General features: G+C 43.7%; 1 protein-coding gene across 1 annotated transcript; it reads left to right on the forward strand.

Annotated features, from left to right (window-relative positions):
• The first annotated feature begins 12,778 nt into the window (after positions 1-12,778).
• Positions 12,779-13,443, forward strand: LOC124651181 (histone H1-like). The gene is made up of 2 exons (XM_047190312.1): positions 12,779-12,883; positions 12,982-13,443. Exons 1-2 carry the CDS (start codon positions 12,779-12,781, stop codon positions 13,441-13,443), a joined length of 567 nt encoding a protein of 188 aa, XP_047046268.1.
• Positions 13,444-18,578: the final 5,135 nt, after the last annotated feature.

Here is an 18,578-nt window from a genome sequence, read left to right on the forward strand (position 1 = left end):
CATTTACATATTGCACACCTTATTTTAGTTTGCAATTTCTACTATATGATTGATCTTGATTTTAGTATTGGTACCACTTTGGGAGCATTGAGTAAATCTATTTGCTTTTGGCAAACTTAGCATTGGTCAATAGCAACAACACCTTGAGGTTTAAGTAGAAAAGAGAAATACATATAGTTGTTTCATTGTCTTCCTTTCTTGTTAGCTCATAGCTTATTATTCTAAAGTTAAAGTTGTTTGTGCTTACAAGAAAGATGCATGATTATGTCTATCACATGTATATTTGCTTGTTTCCCTCAACTCTTATGCTTGCTAATTAACCTTGCTAGCCAAAGACCTGTACTGAGAGGGAATGCTTCTCGTGCATCCAAACCTGAACCCAAACCTTTGCCATTTGTGTCCACCATATCTACCTACTGCATGGTATTTTCTGCCATTCCAAGTAAATACTTCATGTGCTACCTTTAAACAATTCAAAATTTATTACTTCTTATTTGTGTCAATGTTTTATAGCTCATGAGGAAGTATGTGGTGTTTTATCTTTCGAGTCTTGTTAGGCAGCCTCCACTAATGGACTAGTGGCTTCATCCACTTATCCTATAATTTTGCAATAAGAGTCGGCAACGGGGTTCCCAGCCCCAATTAATCAACTTTCATTAATAACTCTCTTCACGTGTTTTGCTCCGATTCATCGGTAAGCAACTTAATTTTGCAATAGACACTCCTCCATGGTATGAGATTGTTGGAAGGCACCCGAGGATTCGGTTAGCCATGGCTTGTGTAAGCAAAGGTTGGGGGAGTGTCATCCTTAAATAAACTAAAATACATGTGTAAACAAAAGAGAAGAGGGATGATCTACCTTGCTCGGTAGAGATAACGTCCTTCATGGGAGCCGCTCTTTGGAGGTCTCGTTTGGCAAGGGGGTTAGAGTACCCGCTACCGGTCGTTGACAACAACAAACACCTCTCAAAATATTACTTTTATTCTCTTTATATGATTTCAAAACTGAAAAAGCTCTAGCACATGATTTAATCCCTGCTTCCTCTGCGAAGGGCCTGTCTTTTACTTTATGTTGAGTCAGTAAACCTATTTCCCTCCATCTCAAGCAAGCATTTTAGTTGTTGTGATCAAACTATTATATTGTGATTTGCTTCATCATGCCTTTACTCTTCCTTGTTTAGTACAAGTTTTACCTGAATGAATATAGCTTTGAAAGTCATCAATGATTAATATGATTGAGTATGCGAGTTTACCATAAGCTTTAATATGAGAGCGCTGCTCAATAGATAAGTATAATCTGTTAACTTTTCTCTGACCAAGAACAAAGTTTGCCATCACCAATTATGATTCCTTATGCACCTTTATTTGTGATTACCTTATACTTATTTCAAGCTGAATTATATGAGGAAGTTGTTCACTAGAATGCCTTGTGTGAATTAATATGATGCTTCTTGTCCGTATTTTATTTATCGACTCTTCACTCCATAAACATGTGGTCTTGTTTACTGAGCTCAGTTTCGCTTGGGGACAAGCGAAGTCTAAGCTTGGGGGGAGTTGATACGTCCAATTTGCATCACTATTTTATATCATAATTTGCTGTTATTCATTGATATATTTCATATTGGGACACAATACTTATGTTATTTCATCTAGTTTTCATGTTTCATCATTATTGGAGGATTGAGCACCGGAGCCAGGATTCTGCTGGAAAAAGCACCGTCAGAACGCAATATTTCGGAAGATCAACTGTGGAAGGAAATTACACCAAAAATCCTATTTTTCCAGATGACGGAGAAAGCCAGAAGGGGGAGCCGAGAAGACCCAAGGTGGGGCCAGACCACAGGCCGGCGCGGCCCATGGCCTGGCCGCGCCACCATGTGGTGTGGGGGCCCCACATCCCCTTTCGCCTCCTTTTTCTTCGCGTACTCCTTCGCCCCGAAAACCTAAGCTCCAGAGGGTACGTCGCGAAGAGCCACAGCCGCCTCTGCGGGGCGGAGAACACCAGAGAGAAAAGAGCTCTCCGGCGGGCAGGAATCCGCCGGGGAAATTCCCTCCCGGAGGGGGAAATCGACGCCATCGTCACCGTCATCGAGCTGGACATCATCTCCATCACCATCACCATCATCTTCATCATCATCACCGCCGTCTCCACCGCTGCACCTCGTCACCGCTGTAGCAATTTGGGTTTGATCTTGATTGTTTGATAGGGAAAACTCTCCCGGTGTTGATTTCTACTTGTTATTGATGCTATTGAGTGAAACCGTTGAACCAAGGTTTATGTTCAGATTGTTATTCATTATCATATCACCTCTGATCATGTTCCATATGATGTCTCGTGAGTAGTTCGTTTAGTTCTTGAGGACATGGGTGAAGTCTAAATGTTAGTAGTGAAGTATGGTTGAGTAATATTCAATGTTATGATATTTAAGTTGTGGTGTTATTCTTCTAGTGGTGTCGTGTGAACGTCGACTACACAACACTTCACCTTTATGGGCCTAGGGAATACATCTTGTACTCGTTTGCCAATTGCGGGGTTGCCGGAGTGACAGAAACCTGAGCCCCCGTTGGTATATCGATGCAGGAGGGATCGCAGGATCTCAGAGTTTAAGGCTGTGGTTAGATTTATCTTAATTACTTTCTTGTAGTTGTGGATGCTTGCAAGGGGTATAATCACAGGTATGTATTAGTCCTAGGAAGGGCGGTGCATTAGCATAGGTTCACCCACACAACACTTATCAAAACAATGAAGATTAATCAGCTGTATGTAGCGAAAGCACTAGACTAAATTCCCGTGTGTCCTCAAGAACGTTTGGTCATTATAAGTAAACAAACCGGCTTGTCCTTTGTGCTAAAAAGGATTGGGCCACTCGCTGCAATTGTTACTCTCGCACTTTACTTACTCGTACTTTATTCATCCGTTACATCAAAACCCCCGAATACTTGTCCGTGAGCATTTACAGTGAATCCTTCATCGAAACTGCTTGTCAACACCTTCTGCTCCTCGTTGGGATCGACATTCTTACTTATCGAAGATACTGCGATACACCCCCTATACTTGTGGGTCATCAACGATCCTATTCGGATTTGAATTGCCTGTAATATTCGCCGAACCATCTGCTTTTTTGGAACGTCGGGACAATGGACAACCATTTTGGGCGAGCAGGTTTGATCCTCGCCGTGTTGTGATGAAATCGTTGCAACGATGGTGGTGGGAACCTGTTTCAATTTGAATGTGTTGGGCCGAAAGGCATACGAGTGGCTGATGGCGCGTGATGCACACGTCCGTTGGAACCCCAAGAGGAAGGTGTGATGCGCACAGCAGTAAGTTTTTCCTCAGAAAGAAACCAAGGTTATCGAACCAGTAGGAGATGAAGGCCACGTGAAGGTTGTTGGTGGAGGAGTGTAGTGCGGCGCAACACACTAGGGATTCCGGCGTCAACGTGGAACCTGCACAACACAATCAAAATACTTTGCCCCAACTTAACAGTGAGGTTGTCAATCTCATCGCCTTGCTGAAAACAAAGGATTAAACGTATGGTGTGGAGAATGATGTTTGTTTGCGAAGAACAACAGAGAACAGAGATTGCAGTAGATTGTATTTCAGATGTAAAAGAATGGACCGGGGTCCACAGTTCACTAGTGGTGTCTCTCCAATAAGATAAATAACATGTTGGGTGAACAAATTACAGTTGGGCAATTGACAAATAGAGAGGGCATAACAATGCACATACATATCATGATGACAAATATGAGATTTACTTAGGGCATTACGACAAAGAACATAGACCGCTATCCAGCATGCATCTATGCCTAAAAAGTCCACCTTCGGGTTAGCATCCGCACCCCTTCCAGTATTAAGTTGCAAACAACAGACAATTGCATTAAGTACTGTGCGTAATGTAATCAACACAAATATCCTTAGACAAAGCATTGATGTTTTATCCCTAGTGGCAACAACACATCCATAACCTTCTGTCACTGTCCCAGATTCAATGGAGGCATGAACCCACTATCGAGCATAAATACTCACTCTTGGAGTTACAAGTATCAACTTGGCCAGAGCCTCTACTAGCAACAGAGAGCATGCAAGATCATAAACAACGCATATATGATAGATCAATAATCAACTTGACATAGTATTCCATATTCATCGGATCCCAACAAACACAACATGTAGCATTACAAATAGATGATCTTGATCATGTTAGGCAGCTCACAAGATCTAAACGTGATAGCACAAGAGGAGAAGACAACCATCTAGCTACTGCTATGGACCCATAGTCCAAGGATGAACTACTCACGCATCAATCCGGAGGCGGGCATGATGATGTAGAGCCCTCCGGTGATGATTCCCCTCTCCGGCAGGGTGCCGGAGGCGATCTCCAGAATCCCCCGAGATGGGATTGGCGGCAACGGCGTCACAGTAACTTTTCTCGTATCGTGGCTCTCGGTAATAGGGTTTTCGTGACGGAGAGAATAAATAGGCGAAGGGGCAGAGTCGGGGGCGCCCGAGGGGCCCACCCCATAGGCCGACGCGGCCAGGGGCCCCACCGCGCCGCCTTGTGGGGTGGCCGCCTCGTGGGTCCTCTTCGTCTCCTCTTCGGACTTCTGGAAGGCTCCATGGAAAATAAGATCGTGGGCTTTTGTTTCGTCCAATTCCGAGAATATTTCCTGTGTAGGATTTACGAAACCAAAAACATCGAAAACGAGAACTGGCGCTTCGGCATCTTGTTAATAGGTTAGTGCCGGAAAATGCATCAAAATGATATAAAGTGTATATAAAACATGTGAGTATTATCATAAAACTAGCATGGAACATAAGAAATTATAGATACTTTGAGACGTATCAGTGGCCCATCCAACCTATTTGGGAGGCTGTCTGGGGGGGGGGGGGTAGGGAAACAACCCCTCCCCCATAGAAAACTTCGCGTCGACACCATTCATTTGACCGGCTAAAGGCTAGCGTCGACGCTGAATGGGGGGCGACTGGAGATGCTCTTAGTGGTAGCTTGCGTAGTTGTGTAGCTAGTCATCTAGGTAAATTCACTTAGTTGCATATCTAGCGAATTTATCTTTTATGTCAAGCCTAATCTCTATCTCTATCTTCTCTACTATATAAAATGGAGGAACTTGTTCTGTTTCCTCCGGTCAGATTTCGTCCTACATACTTTTTATAGACTATTTTGCCCTCCCACCGCACCTGTTCAAATCAGAACGAATCCCATCGAGCTGAAACCAAATCAACAAATCGCCTGAGACAACAAACCCTAGCGCAGCGGGAAACATGGCGATGGGGACGGAGTCCTCCGCCGCGAAGCACCTCCTCCTCGGCCCTCCCGTGATTCGCGGCACGCGCCCCTTCGGCCGACGCTGCCGACGACGGCACACCGGCGTTGCACCCCTTCCTCGACCTCCTCGACGCAGCCTTCAACGCGCCCTCCGCCGCGGAGATAAAGGCCGCGCTCAAGCCGCAGCGGGCGCTCACGGAGAACTGCTCCCGCCATGGCCTCGGAGGTCGAGGTGCTCGAGGACACGACTGCCGCCACCGTCGTAACCGCCACCGCCACCGGAGTCGTAGTCGCCGCCACGGGGGAGGCGGACGCGGCGGCGGAGTCCATCAAAGACGACGTGTACAGGGACCTCGAGAAGTTGCACCGCCTCGTCAAGCGGGAGTGCCGGGCGTTCAAGGAGCCCGAAGGCCTTGGCTACCACGCGCTCCAGTAGGCCGCCCTCAACAACCGCGTCGCCGCCGCCCAGTACATCGTCGAGGTCCCCAATTCCCCGTGCTTCCTAATTCGTAGCTTCTGAATGCAGCTGGTACAATAGAGGAATGCTTGTATGCCGAGACGCAGTTCAGTTGTTTTGCAACCTAATTCAAATCGCTGGCCTATTGATCAGCTCCGAATTTCGTAGCCGAGCTGCAGTTTAACTTCTGCTGAATGTTTTCTGATGTCCACACTATTGTCCACTTTCTGTTGCAAATTTTGCAATTGCCATGGGTTGATGTGTGATTTTGGTTCGTGGCTTGCAATGACGGGAAAGTATGATACCACCCTTTTGTTGTGAGGTTCTTTCCTGGGATCAATGGGCATCTGGTATAGGTTTTGGGCTTTACTTTTATGCTATTTTGGTATGTAATTCTTTTCACTAGATGTGTTTACAGGGTATAGAAATATTGTTGCATTTTGTTCCTTTTTATATTTTGGGTTTGAAGGACAGCAAATTTCGTTTCTGAAATGATTTTGAACTACATTTGTGTTATTATAGATGCTTCAGAAGTATATAATTGTGACCTCAAAATAATTAAGCTTGTTTAACTCAAGTGTTCTTATTATTTACCATTGTATCTGTAGATTTTTTCCTTTACAAGCTTGTGCCGCCACGTACTCCGTCTCCGGCAACCTAGCCTCGACTTCTTCTTCTAGGTTGTTCCCAACACGCCGCCTGAGCGTGTACACAAGCTCCTAGCCACTGCTTGGGCCCACGACCTGCTCACCACCCTCAAGCTCGTGTGCAACCTCCGGCGGCGTCCGCGGCACCGGCAAGTCCGACAAGGAGGGCTTCCATGTCGCCTCTCTCTGGATGCACCCCAAGACGCTCGCCTACAACGTCGCTGCTGGTCTTGGCCGCAGCCATGATGTGTGTGTGCACGCCCACGAAGCTCAGCCGGGCTACTGCTTTGTTCTCTTTGCAATTTGCTAGCTAGCTGAGGTCGTTTGCTGCTAGCTGATGTTATTTGCAATTTTTTTATTCTTGTCAAATTGTAATGTCCCCAATTAAATTATATATTTGGAAAATTTGATTGTTTGCTCCAAAGCTAGAAAATGAAAATTAAAATTGAATTATACGTGGAAAATTTGAATCAATTATTGAATTTATTTATGTGCCAATGTTTATTTGTTATACGTTATACCTAACATTATGAGTTTTGAATTTCTTTTTTGTTCATCATAGCTCCGAATAATAGTTTAGGCAGTTTTAGATTAGATTGTTGTTTCTATGGTTGATGCTGTCAATGATACTGCAGCAATTATAGATACTGCCCATGCCAATATTTGTTTAAAATGATATATACACTGAATGAATAGTTACCTTTTTTTAAATTTGGTCTTTTTACTCTTGGTCCTTTCTGGCTGGAGGTTGTTTAAATTTATAGGTAGAGTTGTGGCTTATCGAGACCTATTATGTATGTAATTGCACTATGCTCACTATTTGTAATATATGTCCATGTTCTATTGGCAGCTCTGGATCTCTCTATATATTGTTCGCCATGTTCTATTGATTCTTGTATCATTGAAGTTACATGCTATTATGTACTTGTATCATTGAAGTGTTTGTTTAGTCGTGTATAGGGACTGGAGGATCCGACAAGGAGCAAATATAAACCTTTCTTAAGTGGTTCGTTGATTCTTGTGATCCCTTCTGAACCGCTGATGGAGTTTTCTATAGCAGTTAATACATCTTCAATGACTTCAGTACGACGTGCAGTTTCTGCGCAGAGCCATTTATAATGCCATCTGCTGGGAATGTTAGTAAACTAACCATAGTATGTTCATGTTTCTTTGTGTGCAAACTCTTACAAATTCTCTTGTACATACCAGGTTGACATATTCTGCTGTGATGATACTGGGACGTTCCATCGGATGATATGGTAAATATGTTTCTGTAAAAGGATCATTCAATTGAAGATTACTTAACAAAGAACTCTGTGTATGTTTGATGCACTCATATTTTCTTACATGCCTTTGATGAACCATAATAAGGACTACACTACAGACTCCTTACTCATGTTCTACCTAATAGTGAAGTTATTTTTGTATTGCTTTTCTCTCAGTTGATTTGGTACTTTTAAATTTCTAGGACACCTTCTAAGAAAATTATGCATACCAGGAACCCATCAAGAAGGGAGTGTAGTTCAATTTGGCATCTACCTCTGCCTCTGAACCATGGAGTGAATTTGGCACCCACCTTCTAAGAAAATTATGCATACCAGGAACCCATCAAGAAGGGAGTGTAGTTCAATTTGGCATCTACCTCTGCCTCTGAACCATGGAGTGAATTTGGCACCCACCTCCTTCTGAAGCATCCATCGGCTGAAAAACAGTGGTACACCAGATTCCCTGGGCAGGGGGAGGGTCAGTGCAAGATGGAAACACATGAGGTTTTGCCTGTGATGGTCTTATGAAGTGTATGGAATTTTCAGTGACTTGGTGCCTGTGTTATGATTCTTTATTTTATCATAGTCTTTATCTGATTTTATTTTTGTTCATTGATTATAATGACCTACGGGGCATTGTTCATGGACGTTCTGACTCCTTAGAGTTCTGGTCATTTTGTGTACAGGCAGATTTGCATCCTGCAGATCAAATGGTGACATGTGATCCTAGCATTCCGCACTGTAAGTCTGACACAAATGGTTGAAGGTCAAACATTCACAATTGGTACGTACTGCAGTCTATCTATTGATGTATATGTTTCAAGTTCTACTTCCAAAGAATTTCCCTTCTATTCCTTTAAAGTATGATATACTGGAATTCTCAGTGGTTTGACTATGATTGAAAATGCGTCATTTTTCAGAAGATAAAACATTGCTTTTTAAGAAAGTCTTTATGTTTTGGTAATTATAGGCTTTATATATATATGTAGTCCTAGACGTTTTTTTTTGCTTTTATCTTAAATAGGAATGCATGTGTCTTAAAAGTTCAGATGAAGTTGACATTCTCTTTGGAATTTTTGCAGAACCTATTACTTATAATGGACAAATCAGAGTGTGTTAGATGGCAGAATGGATGGACTACTATCATTCGGATGGCACCTGGGCGGCACAGTTTGAGCATATTGTGCTGGTCACTAGGATGGGCACAGAAATATTGACGGAGCCTTGAGTTTATATCGTGCTGATTTTAGTAAAGAGTTTGCTGGGCCATCTATTTTCAGAATGGGTTGTGCCAAGAGCACTCTCATGTTTCTCCGGCCATTAGGCATTGGTGCATCGGTGTCCAGGTTGCTCGCATATGAGACTACTGCAGGATCCGTGATGGCCAAGCAGCAATCAACCTCAATCTTGTGTTGGTTGACGATAAGGTGTTGTTCTCCTATATATACTGTTTGGTGTTGTGAACCCTTCAGAGTAAGTTGAGTTCAGTAATTTATCCTTTTCTGGGACGGTTTAAATTCGATTTTTCGGTTTGATTTTACCTCATATTATGATGCTTCGTCAACATATGTTTTGTCAACTTATGTTGCACATTAGAGTCTGTCATACTTCCAATTATGTTGTGTTTCAGATAACCAGGTGTTCTTCTGTTCTGAGTTTAATTTGCATCGATGCTTGTTATCAGTTTTGAGTAATAAAGTAGAACAGACTTAAGCTGTGTGTACGGATTAGCTTTTATGTGTGTGTTTTCATTGTCGGTATTTTAGTCGAACCTGCGAGGTTTTATCTGTTTCAAAAAAAATCCGCATCTTGAATTCAGATATTTGTGGAGTACCGATTAGAATCAGAGTATCATTTTTTTTCTTGTTGAACCTGAATATGATTAGATATATTGGGAGTACCAATCAGAATTAGATAGTTATTTTGCATCGGCTTTACATCTTAGCCTAGCAAACAAAAATTATCTAGATCTTTCTGTATTCTTGTCTGGTGATATATTATCCCCATTAGTTTTTGTCCTTTGTGTGTTTATTATGAAGATTATTTCTACCATGCTTTAATACGTTGTGAGCTTGTCAAACTCTTCTGGTAGCGGCAAGAAATTATTTTGGTCTGAATGTGCCTAACCTGCACCCTATTACATGAGTGAGGGACGTTCTGGACAGCTAGCATTGCAGTTTCAGTTCTGTGGTGCATCTGGAGAAACTAGAAAAATTGTCATCATGGACATGGGAGAAGAGAAGTACCAGCCAAGGAGAGCGAATGAACTGATAAAATCTGAGTTTCCTGGCAAAGAGAAAGCTAATACAAATACAATCGTGGAGAAGTGGAGGAAACCGGATGACAATTGTTTTAAAATTAACACTAACGGTGTTTGTTGATGAGGAACAGCGTGTTTTCGGATGGACAGTTCGGGGCTGCTTGCTGCAGGAAGGTTGAACGACTGAATCCTTGGTTGCAGAGATGGATTAATGCTAGGAACGGAGAAATATTGAGCTGGAGACGGATTATCACGATGTAATTAATCGACGGTAGTCTGGACAAAGAATGAGGTCAGCCAGTGGCCAAGTTTTCAAGGAGATGGAACATATAGAGAGAAATCCAATTTACCCTCTAAGCTTGTCTCAAAGTTCATCTTACAACCCTCAACTTTACTTTGGTCAAATTTCAACTCTATACTTCAACTTCAACTCTTCAGCCATCAGAATAAAACGCCTCCCCTGCGGCTTGTTGTGTTGCATGGTGGTTGCCCTAGCGGAAGGCTAGGCACAACAGGTGATGTAGAGGGCAGGCACCAGAGCTTGGTATTATTGTTCGGCGGAGGCACCCCTCCGTGGTCGCCATGGCCTTGTTCCAGGGAGGAAGACGATCATGATGAGGCATGAGGTGATCATGCGATATGGAGAGAGAGATAAAGTACATGTACCATGTATGTTGTATGTTAATGAGTTGGCACAGTATATAAGAAGAAAAACCGCTAACTGCTGAGAAAAAACGGCTCAAAACAAGTTTAAAAAAGGTAGATGGTTCAATTTCAAACGGTTTATAGAATTCAGGGTTGAAAATTAAACCAAAGTAAGTTGAGGGTTGTAATCTGAACTTTGAGACGAGTTTAGGGGATAAATTGGACTTCTCTCAACATATATCATCTTAAATCTTTGGGGATTTAGATTTTTTGTTTGTTTGTACGGAGGCTAATAAGGTTGCACATATGTGTGCCAAATACTCTTTATCATTATATTCTTCAGTAGCTTCTTTTGAACTGATCCTAGAATTTTCTGATTGGGCATGTCCAATCAAATATGTTATCATCTTGTGAATAAAGCTACAGGAGTTTAACTAAAAATAGGCTCAGTCGCTGGTTTTTTATGCAAAAATAATTTAAGTGTAACCTATTTTAGGTTATTATTTTTTCATGTGGGTAAGTTTAAGTCCATTTGAGGTTGTGTGCGTCCCCGATACTGATTCCCATCTGAAAATAAAATCAAAAAAATTGTTCAAATGTTTTTAAAAAGAATATCCACATGGAGCCAACAGTGTACACTAATAAGATGCAAATTTACAATGCGAAATTATTTATGTTTTAAGCGTAGCAAAAATAACAAAATAACACAAGTTTAGACAAAATTTTGTGGGGCACGTTCCTTAGACAGGGACTAATCAGTGCCCAGAACCACATCTGTCTCTTAATTATTGTCCTGCATATGGCCAGGAGGACAATCATACACGCGCGGAAGTTATCTGTTTCACCGCAAATTTGGACCAAACTTACGGTTGTGCGGACCAATCTTCGCTCGTTCTTCTCGAGAGAGTGGTGAAGCTCGATAAAGTGGGTGAGCTCGAGAGAGTGAGGAGGCGGTCGCCTTTACATCGTTTATAAATATCAAAGTGTTGTTTGGACTAATCAAAAAAGAAGTATTCCTTCAACTATACCTATGTTTGTAGCATCCACGTTTTGTGAGACAATAATACATCCAAAAGAAGAGGTTGTTGAGTTGACAATTATGACGGTCCAGAACACATGTGTGAGACTTACCGCGAAAGAGTAACGAGAAGACCTAGAATTTGGAACCACACAGATGCACAACAATCTTATCTTGTTATTGCGGTCGGTATTATCATGTTGTAGTACATTATGATATCACTGATTTGTTTTGAATTGCACTGTGAGTTGTAAATTATATATGTGCACTGAAAAATAAAATTTGAAGACCCGTGGCAACGCACGGGCATTTGTACTAGTTTAAAAAAAACTAAAAATTTGGTAGCACTATTCACCCCTGTCTAGGTGCGGCAGACGATTCTTTCAACAAACTACCGCAAGCATTGACACATGGTGATGTAAAGCCGACCATGTCATGCTGCCAGCGGTGGGCGCAGTTGCTTCCAATGGTGGGAGGAGGTGCTGCCATCGGGGGCGTCGGTGTTGCCAAGGAATGTTCGTTGATGCTATCTTCGGCGGTGGGCGATGTTGTTTTTGAGGTTCTTGATTGATTGCTATTAAGAAATATCGACCCAACTAATTTTTCCGGCTAAAAGTTTTCCGTCTCACGAAAAGTTAAACGCCCGCAAACCCGGAAAAACAAGAAACCAACACTTGCTTAAAACATATAATTACATCTCATGCATGCGTAGTGCTTACCATCAAAAGACATAAGTTTTGCAAAGTTATTACAACACTCTCGATGGAACCAAATGATACAACAATTTCTGTTTTCTTTTTTCCTTTTTTGTGCTAAGCGGAATCCATCATGACTGGTTCCACCTTGAGAGGAAACTTCTTCCTAGTTGTGTGGAGCCGATGCCATGCTGCGAAGGATCGGAGAAGTGGTGGTGGCATCGTGCGATTTTGATTGGAAACCTGCCTTTTCCGCCAAAATAGAAAGCTTCAAATTTGGGTTTTCAGAGTTTCCCGCCGCCTTGCACTCCCGCCAGTCACGATCCGCAGCACCCAAACGCTAGCCAATGAGATCGCAGCACTCCCACCACCCCGGATCGCTTCCCTCCGCAGCTATAAATAGCCCTCGTCCCGGTCCTCTCCAAACCATCCAACTCTCGAGCTCATTCTCAGATTCCCAAAGCGCCAGTTTCAGTTCCAGATCTCTGCTTCACTTTGCCACCATGGCTCCTCTCGCCAAGCCCGCCGCCGCGGCGACCAAGCCGAAGCCCTCCGCCGCCAAGCCGAAGACCGCCGCCGCCGGCGCATCCCACCCGCCCTACTTCGAGGTGACCGTCCGAACCTCTCCTGTATTCTTCATTTTCTGTTCATTCATTGGTTTCGATCGGAATTGGGGCTGATTGGTTTCGAGATTTGATCTTGGCAGATGATCAAGGAGGCGATTGCGGCGCTCAAGGACAGGACCGGCTCCAGCTCCGTCGCCATCGCCAAGTTCATCGAGGAGAAGCACGGCAAGTCCCTGCCGGCCAACTTCAAGAAGATGCTCTCCGTCCAGCTCCGCGGATCCGCCGCCAAGGGCAAGCTCGTCAAGGTCAAGGCCTCCTACAAGCTGTCCGACGCCGCCAAGAAGGACTCGCCCAAGGCGAAGACCGCGGCAAAGCCGGCCAAGGACGCCGCCAAGCCCAAGAAGAAGGACGCTGCCAAGACAAAGAAGAACGACGCTGCCAAGCCCAGTAAGAAGGCGGCGGCCGCTGGTGCCAAGCGCAAGGCACCCGAGAAGACGCTGATTGCCAAGGCCAAGAAGTCCCCGGCGGCCAAGGCTAAGGCCAAGCCTAAGACTGTCAAGTCACCGGCTGCCAAGAAGGCCCGCAAGGTCGCTGCTGCTTGATCTGATCCGATAGCTTTAAGTTTGCTTGGTGTGGCGTTCAGGGTCTGTACAAAAGGATTCCTCATCCTCCCTGTATCGTGGATTGTGTTCAGTTTATGCAAATGGTTCAGGAGTTGTTTGCAGCTAAGCTACTATGTGAGATGAACTTGCAGTTTTCTCTAGTTATTGCAATCACTCCAATTTTCTTTTGCAGTAATTTTTATTATTAATCAGTGTATCCTTGATGATACTCTACCCGTGCTTGGTGTAGACAAATGGTTCAGTAGTTGTTTGCAGCTAGCTATGCGAGATGAACATGCAGTTTGCTCCATAGTTATTGCAATCAATTCAATATATTTTGCAGTAAATTTATTTACTGATCAGTCATCAGTACTGTATCCTTTATGATACTCTGTTCTTTTTCATTTCGCTGAGACGACAGTGAATGTCAGGTATCCTTGATGATACTCTGTTCTTCATTTCGCTGAGACGCCGTTGTGGATGTCACCTATCCTTGATACTCTCTTTCTTTTTCTGTCTGCATATAGCTTCTGCTTCGTTCCCAGTCTTGTTGTAATTGGAGACACAATTTCCCCTTCGGTTTCTTGAGAGTATTGCTTTCCAGTTGTACCCCAATTCCCCTTCGCTCTTTTTGAGATGGACACTGTCCACATTCGAAATTCCACAGCATCATCCTTTGCGTGTGCTGATGTTCTCTAGCAAGTATCAGCTGCAACCTTAGTGTGTAGAATGGTGTGTAGAATGCTCTTCTCTGCGACTTGTACTCCGTCAGTGCTGTTTGTGGGAGTAACCAAAACCAAGTCCAAACTGATAGAGAGATGGTCGTTATACTCCAACAACATTCTTTCCTGAAAAACAATGGTTTCGTCTCTTGAACTGGGGCGAGGGAGAAAATCCCTGCTACTTAGAAAAAAGTACATGTGAATTCACAAGATCAACTGAGAATAACAGAAAGTAAAATTAAGAGTCTAATCAGGAAGCACTACAAGCAAACTGTGTCCGAATCATGCAATTACTGCAGTTGGCCGGTATAAAATCGCCTTAGAGCATCTCCAGCAGCGCGCCCCAATAGCGATTTGGGGGTCCAACACTGTTTTGGGGCTACACTGGCGCGCCTCAAAAGTAGCCGGTCAGTTTTGGAGCCCAATAGAATCGATGGTAACCCCGTGCCGACCCCTACGCGTGGGGTACCGAACGGACGCGCCGGCACTCCCGTCCACATAGGATTTCGCCCCGCGGGACCCTCTTGGCAGCCAAACCCGACCATTCTCCACCTGCTCTGCGACCTCCCATCCGCCTTCCATCCCTCCGAATCGCCATCACCGTCGTCGCCCCCTCCTTCTTCGTGCTTGGCCTTTGCTCGTCCACCTAGAAACCGCCGATGTAGCCAACGCCGAAACCTCCGCCGTCTCGCGTTGTTGTGTTGCTGAACCTACCGTCTTCCCCAACGTCTCCCCCGGCGCCACCACCCACAAGGTGTTCGGCCGATTGACGCGCTGGACAGCGACGGTGAGATGATAACGAGTTGTTCGTGCATCAGGAAGCCAATGTCATTGTAGAGCGGCAATAACAATTGTTGATGTTCGTGAACCTTCTCCGCCTTCTCCAACACCTCCTCGCCGTCAGCACGCCTCGCCGTGGTGGTTCGAGGGTTGGGAAGGGCCTAGTTTGCCGCTTTCCTCCACATGCATGAGGTGTTCATACTCAACTATAGAATGATCTAGTTGAGCATTTTGGGGTGCGGAGAGGAAATGTTTCATGATTCATGAACTTGTTGGATTGCAATTTATTTAATTTTTTATGAACATGTATGTTCAAACTATTTTTGTGGAATAATTTGTATGTTTAAACGTTGTAAATTATTATTTGAACTATATAAAGTGTTATAATTTAGGGAAAAAGGAAAATCAATTTTTTTGGGGCCAGCCGTATAGGACGTGCCGGTGTGGGATTGTCGTCCCTAAACTAAGGAGCTCCTTCCGGCGCCCATTTGACGCGTGCCGGTGGAGATGCTCAGTGAGCATACATAAATAAATAGAAGGTTGGTACGGGAGATGTAAATGTCTTAACGGATCAGTGGTGGTGATCTATCTATCTTCCTCTTCTTTATCAATAAAAATATATCTTCCTCTTGAACTTCTTCTTCTATTTGTTCCATGTCTAGTAGTAACTTGTCACCATTGGGGCAAAACTTGATTGGGAGATCAGTATACTAGGTGATTTTTGTTCGAAATGGGGAACATAGCCCCGGCCTCTCCATCAAAGTGATGCAGAAAACCCTTTATTGCGTAAACTGGGGTTCAGTTTGTTGGGTTAGAAAACCCTAACCTGACTACGGGTCACCCCCACGCGACTATGAGACATCCCCGTGTCGCCACCGCACATCCCCCAATCTCGCCCACATCCCCTGCCGCCGACTGAGGAGGTCGTCCCATGGTTAACATCGTCAACGGGGAGCATCCTCTGATCTTTCTCCCCAAATAATCCAATCCCTCACCACCGAGAAACCCTCACAAATCGGCGTGAACCTCGACATCCATGGACAATGCTATGACGCCCCAAGGTCTTGCTTCGCCATGGATCCACCAGCTGCTCCCCTACTGCGCAGAGTTCCATATCCGTCTTGTGCCTATGCTCCTCCACGAAGACATGCGCGCGCGGCGCGTGGCCATTGTCCGCAAGGGCGGTACCCTGCCAGTTCCCTCTAACACGTGATGCCTCAAATAATTATACAAACAAAATTACTTCAAATAATCAAACAAAATTCATATTTGGACTATTCACTACTTTTATCTTAGGTATTTTTATCTTATTTTTCTGACTTTTTTTTGGGCTTCTGTTGATTTTTAGAGTTTCAAATGATTATTAAAATGACGAAAGTACCCCTGATAGGTGGATCCATCCATGTTAATCTATTTTGGACAAAACTTGGTCGAATCGGTCCTGTCGAACCGACCGACCGCACCCGCCCGCCTCACTTGACCCTCTCTCTCACGCGCTCGCGATGGCGATTGATTTGTCCGCACTGCCATCGGCCAGCCGCAACCGTTTCCTGCTGCTGCTATCTTCACGCTTGTGCCTAAACTACGAGCCTCTTTCCTCTATACAATCCTATGCAACTCGATTTAACCTCGTCTCCATGGATTCACCGCTGAGCTTGGGCTACCTCGATGGACTCCCAAGCTACTCCTACGGTGTCTACGACATTGCGGCAATGCCCTGGCCAGGCGCATGTCGAGCTGCCCACGAGGGGGTGCTTCTAGTATTGACACTGTGCCGCTATGCCATTCATGGCGGCACCGTATGTCGAGATTAAGATCCCCGATGGTGCTCTAATGTCCAAGGTACGTTCTATGCCTCTCCCCTCTCCCCGCCTACTACTCTTCCTCTATGTTCGTCTTGGATCAAATTCTAGAGTTTCTACTGGTCGATCATAGCTGACTCGAGTTCTAGGGTTCATTGGGTTGTCTAAGGATTGATATGGGGTTCTAACATGTCCTTAGTGATTAGGAGTTCGTCCAAACTAATCCTACTCATCGATTCCTTCTTAATTCCAGCTGTTAGTGAAATTTCTTTGGTTCTATCATACAACACTTAAAAATTGTTCATTTCAGTTGTTTCACATGTTCTTCCTGGTTATTTAGGTGGCTTAGGTGACTTTCTATTAGTTCTTGGTTGCTAATAAACTTCATTTAGTTAGTACTTCTTCCAATTTGGTCACATACATTTATTTTTTCTTCGGTTTTGATAGTTGATCGTCACTCGGTTGCTATTCAAGTTTAAGTAAACAATTGTATAGTTTTGTTTAATTACGTCAACACATTCAATAATTATTCTATCACTGAAGTAATTATTGGGCACTCAAATATTTTTTTATCACTCGATGATCAAGATTTAATCATGACAGTTCTTTGTCAACTTATTACTTGTGTTAATTGAGTGTTCTTAAGAATTCTTTTAGTTGTTAGTTATTTACAGTAGCTTAGGTGAGCCTAATAGCTTCTTGGTGAGCTTATCATATACGTTATATGTTATGTAGTTTTTAGGTGTTTTGCTTAGTTCATGTAGTTATTCATCTTGTCCTAATATTAAACTTCTCTCTTATAGGTCAGAGTGCATGCTTGGCTACACTGTCTTCGTTTGGTTTGCTAGCTATGTTTGGTTTGGCAGTTGTTCATATATAGACGTATAGACGTACAATGAAAGAAGTAAATATCTACGACTACATCATGGGCATAAGAACTAATGGCACAATAACTAGCGTCTGGTTTCTGGTGACCCGGTGAGTATATCACACACCATGTTCAGCCACCCACGTTCCATAAATAGCTAGCTATCCTATGTAGTATAATCACGCTTAGTTGCTAGGGCCAAATGGAAAAAATTGTGGACGGCAAGCGAAGTGAATGGTAGGAGAGTCACATAGTGCAATCTATTAAGGAATAAGATGCACTGGGAATTCTAGTAGGAGTTCTGGGAAACTGTCATGTACGGGTCCCACTTTGAAGGTTGGAGTGAGCGCGGTAGATCTATGTTGCTAAGTCGATGTTGTTCCGTCTAGAGCGTGTTTGGACGAAGTTTACACTGCCAAATCTAGACAACGAATTGCCTTCCAAATGATGGATCATAGATGCACAACAACGAAGGTTCAGTGCCCTCCTAAGTGACAAGCTCATCGTCGACTTCAATGTAGCCATCCTAGTGCTATTGCCTAAGCATGTACAACCCCTTCACACCAACGTAGCAAAAAGCATTGTTGCAAGGTATCCGGATGTGAATTTGTAATGAGTCGAGTAATGCATGTCCATATATGTTTCTGCTTAGGGAGGCGATTCCAAAAGCTTAACAACGCCGAACAGACCCAGGTCGAGCAGCTTATCTTTTGTCTCGCAGACTATCTGCTCCTCAACGTCAGCACTTTTTGGAACCATAATATGTTATGCTAGCAACTCGTCTCATTAAAAACCTTTTAATTCCATTAGTACTCTCGTAGGAAAAAAAGTGTGTCTAAAACTTTTTGCCCAATATCAAAGTATGGTTACATTACTAATGAGAGTGTCTAAGAGAAAGCTAGGGGTTCATCCACCCGATTACAAGATTGATTATTAAAATAACTAAACTTAGCTAACTCATGG

This window comes from Lolium rigidum, chromosome 5 (genome assembly GCF_022539505.1).
Source record: "Lolium rigidum isolate FL_2022 chromosome 5, APGP_CSIRO_Lrig_0.1, whole genome shotgun sequence".
Classification (NCBI taxonomy): domain Eukaryota; kingdom Viridiplantae; phylum Streptophyta; class Magnoliopsida; order Poales; family Poaceae; genus Lolium; species Lolium rigidum.

Coding starts and splice junctions, on each gene's coding strand:
- LOC124651181 (XM_047190312.1), top strand. CDS start 12,779: ATGGCTCCTCTCGCCAAGCCCGCCGCCGCGGCGACCAAGCCGAAGCCC. Junction 12,884..12,981: donor CCCACCCGCCCTACTTCGAG/GTGACCGTCCGA, acceptor TGATCTTGGCAG/ATGATCAAGGAGGCGATTGC.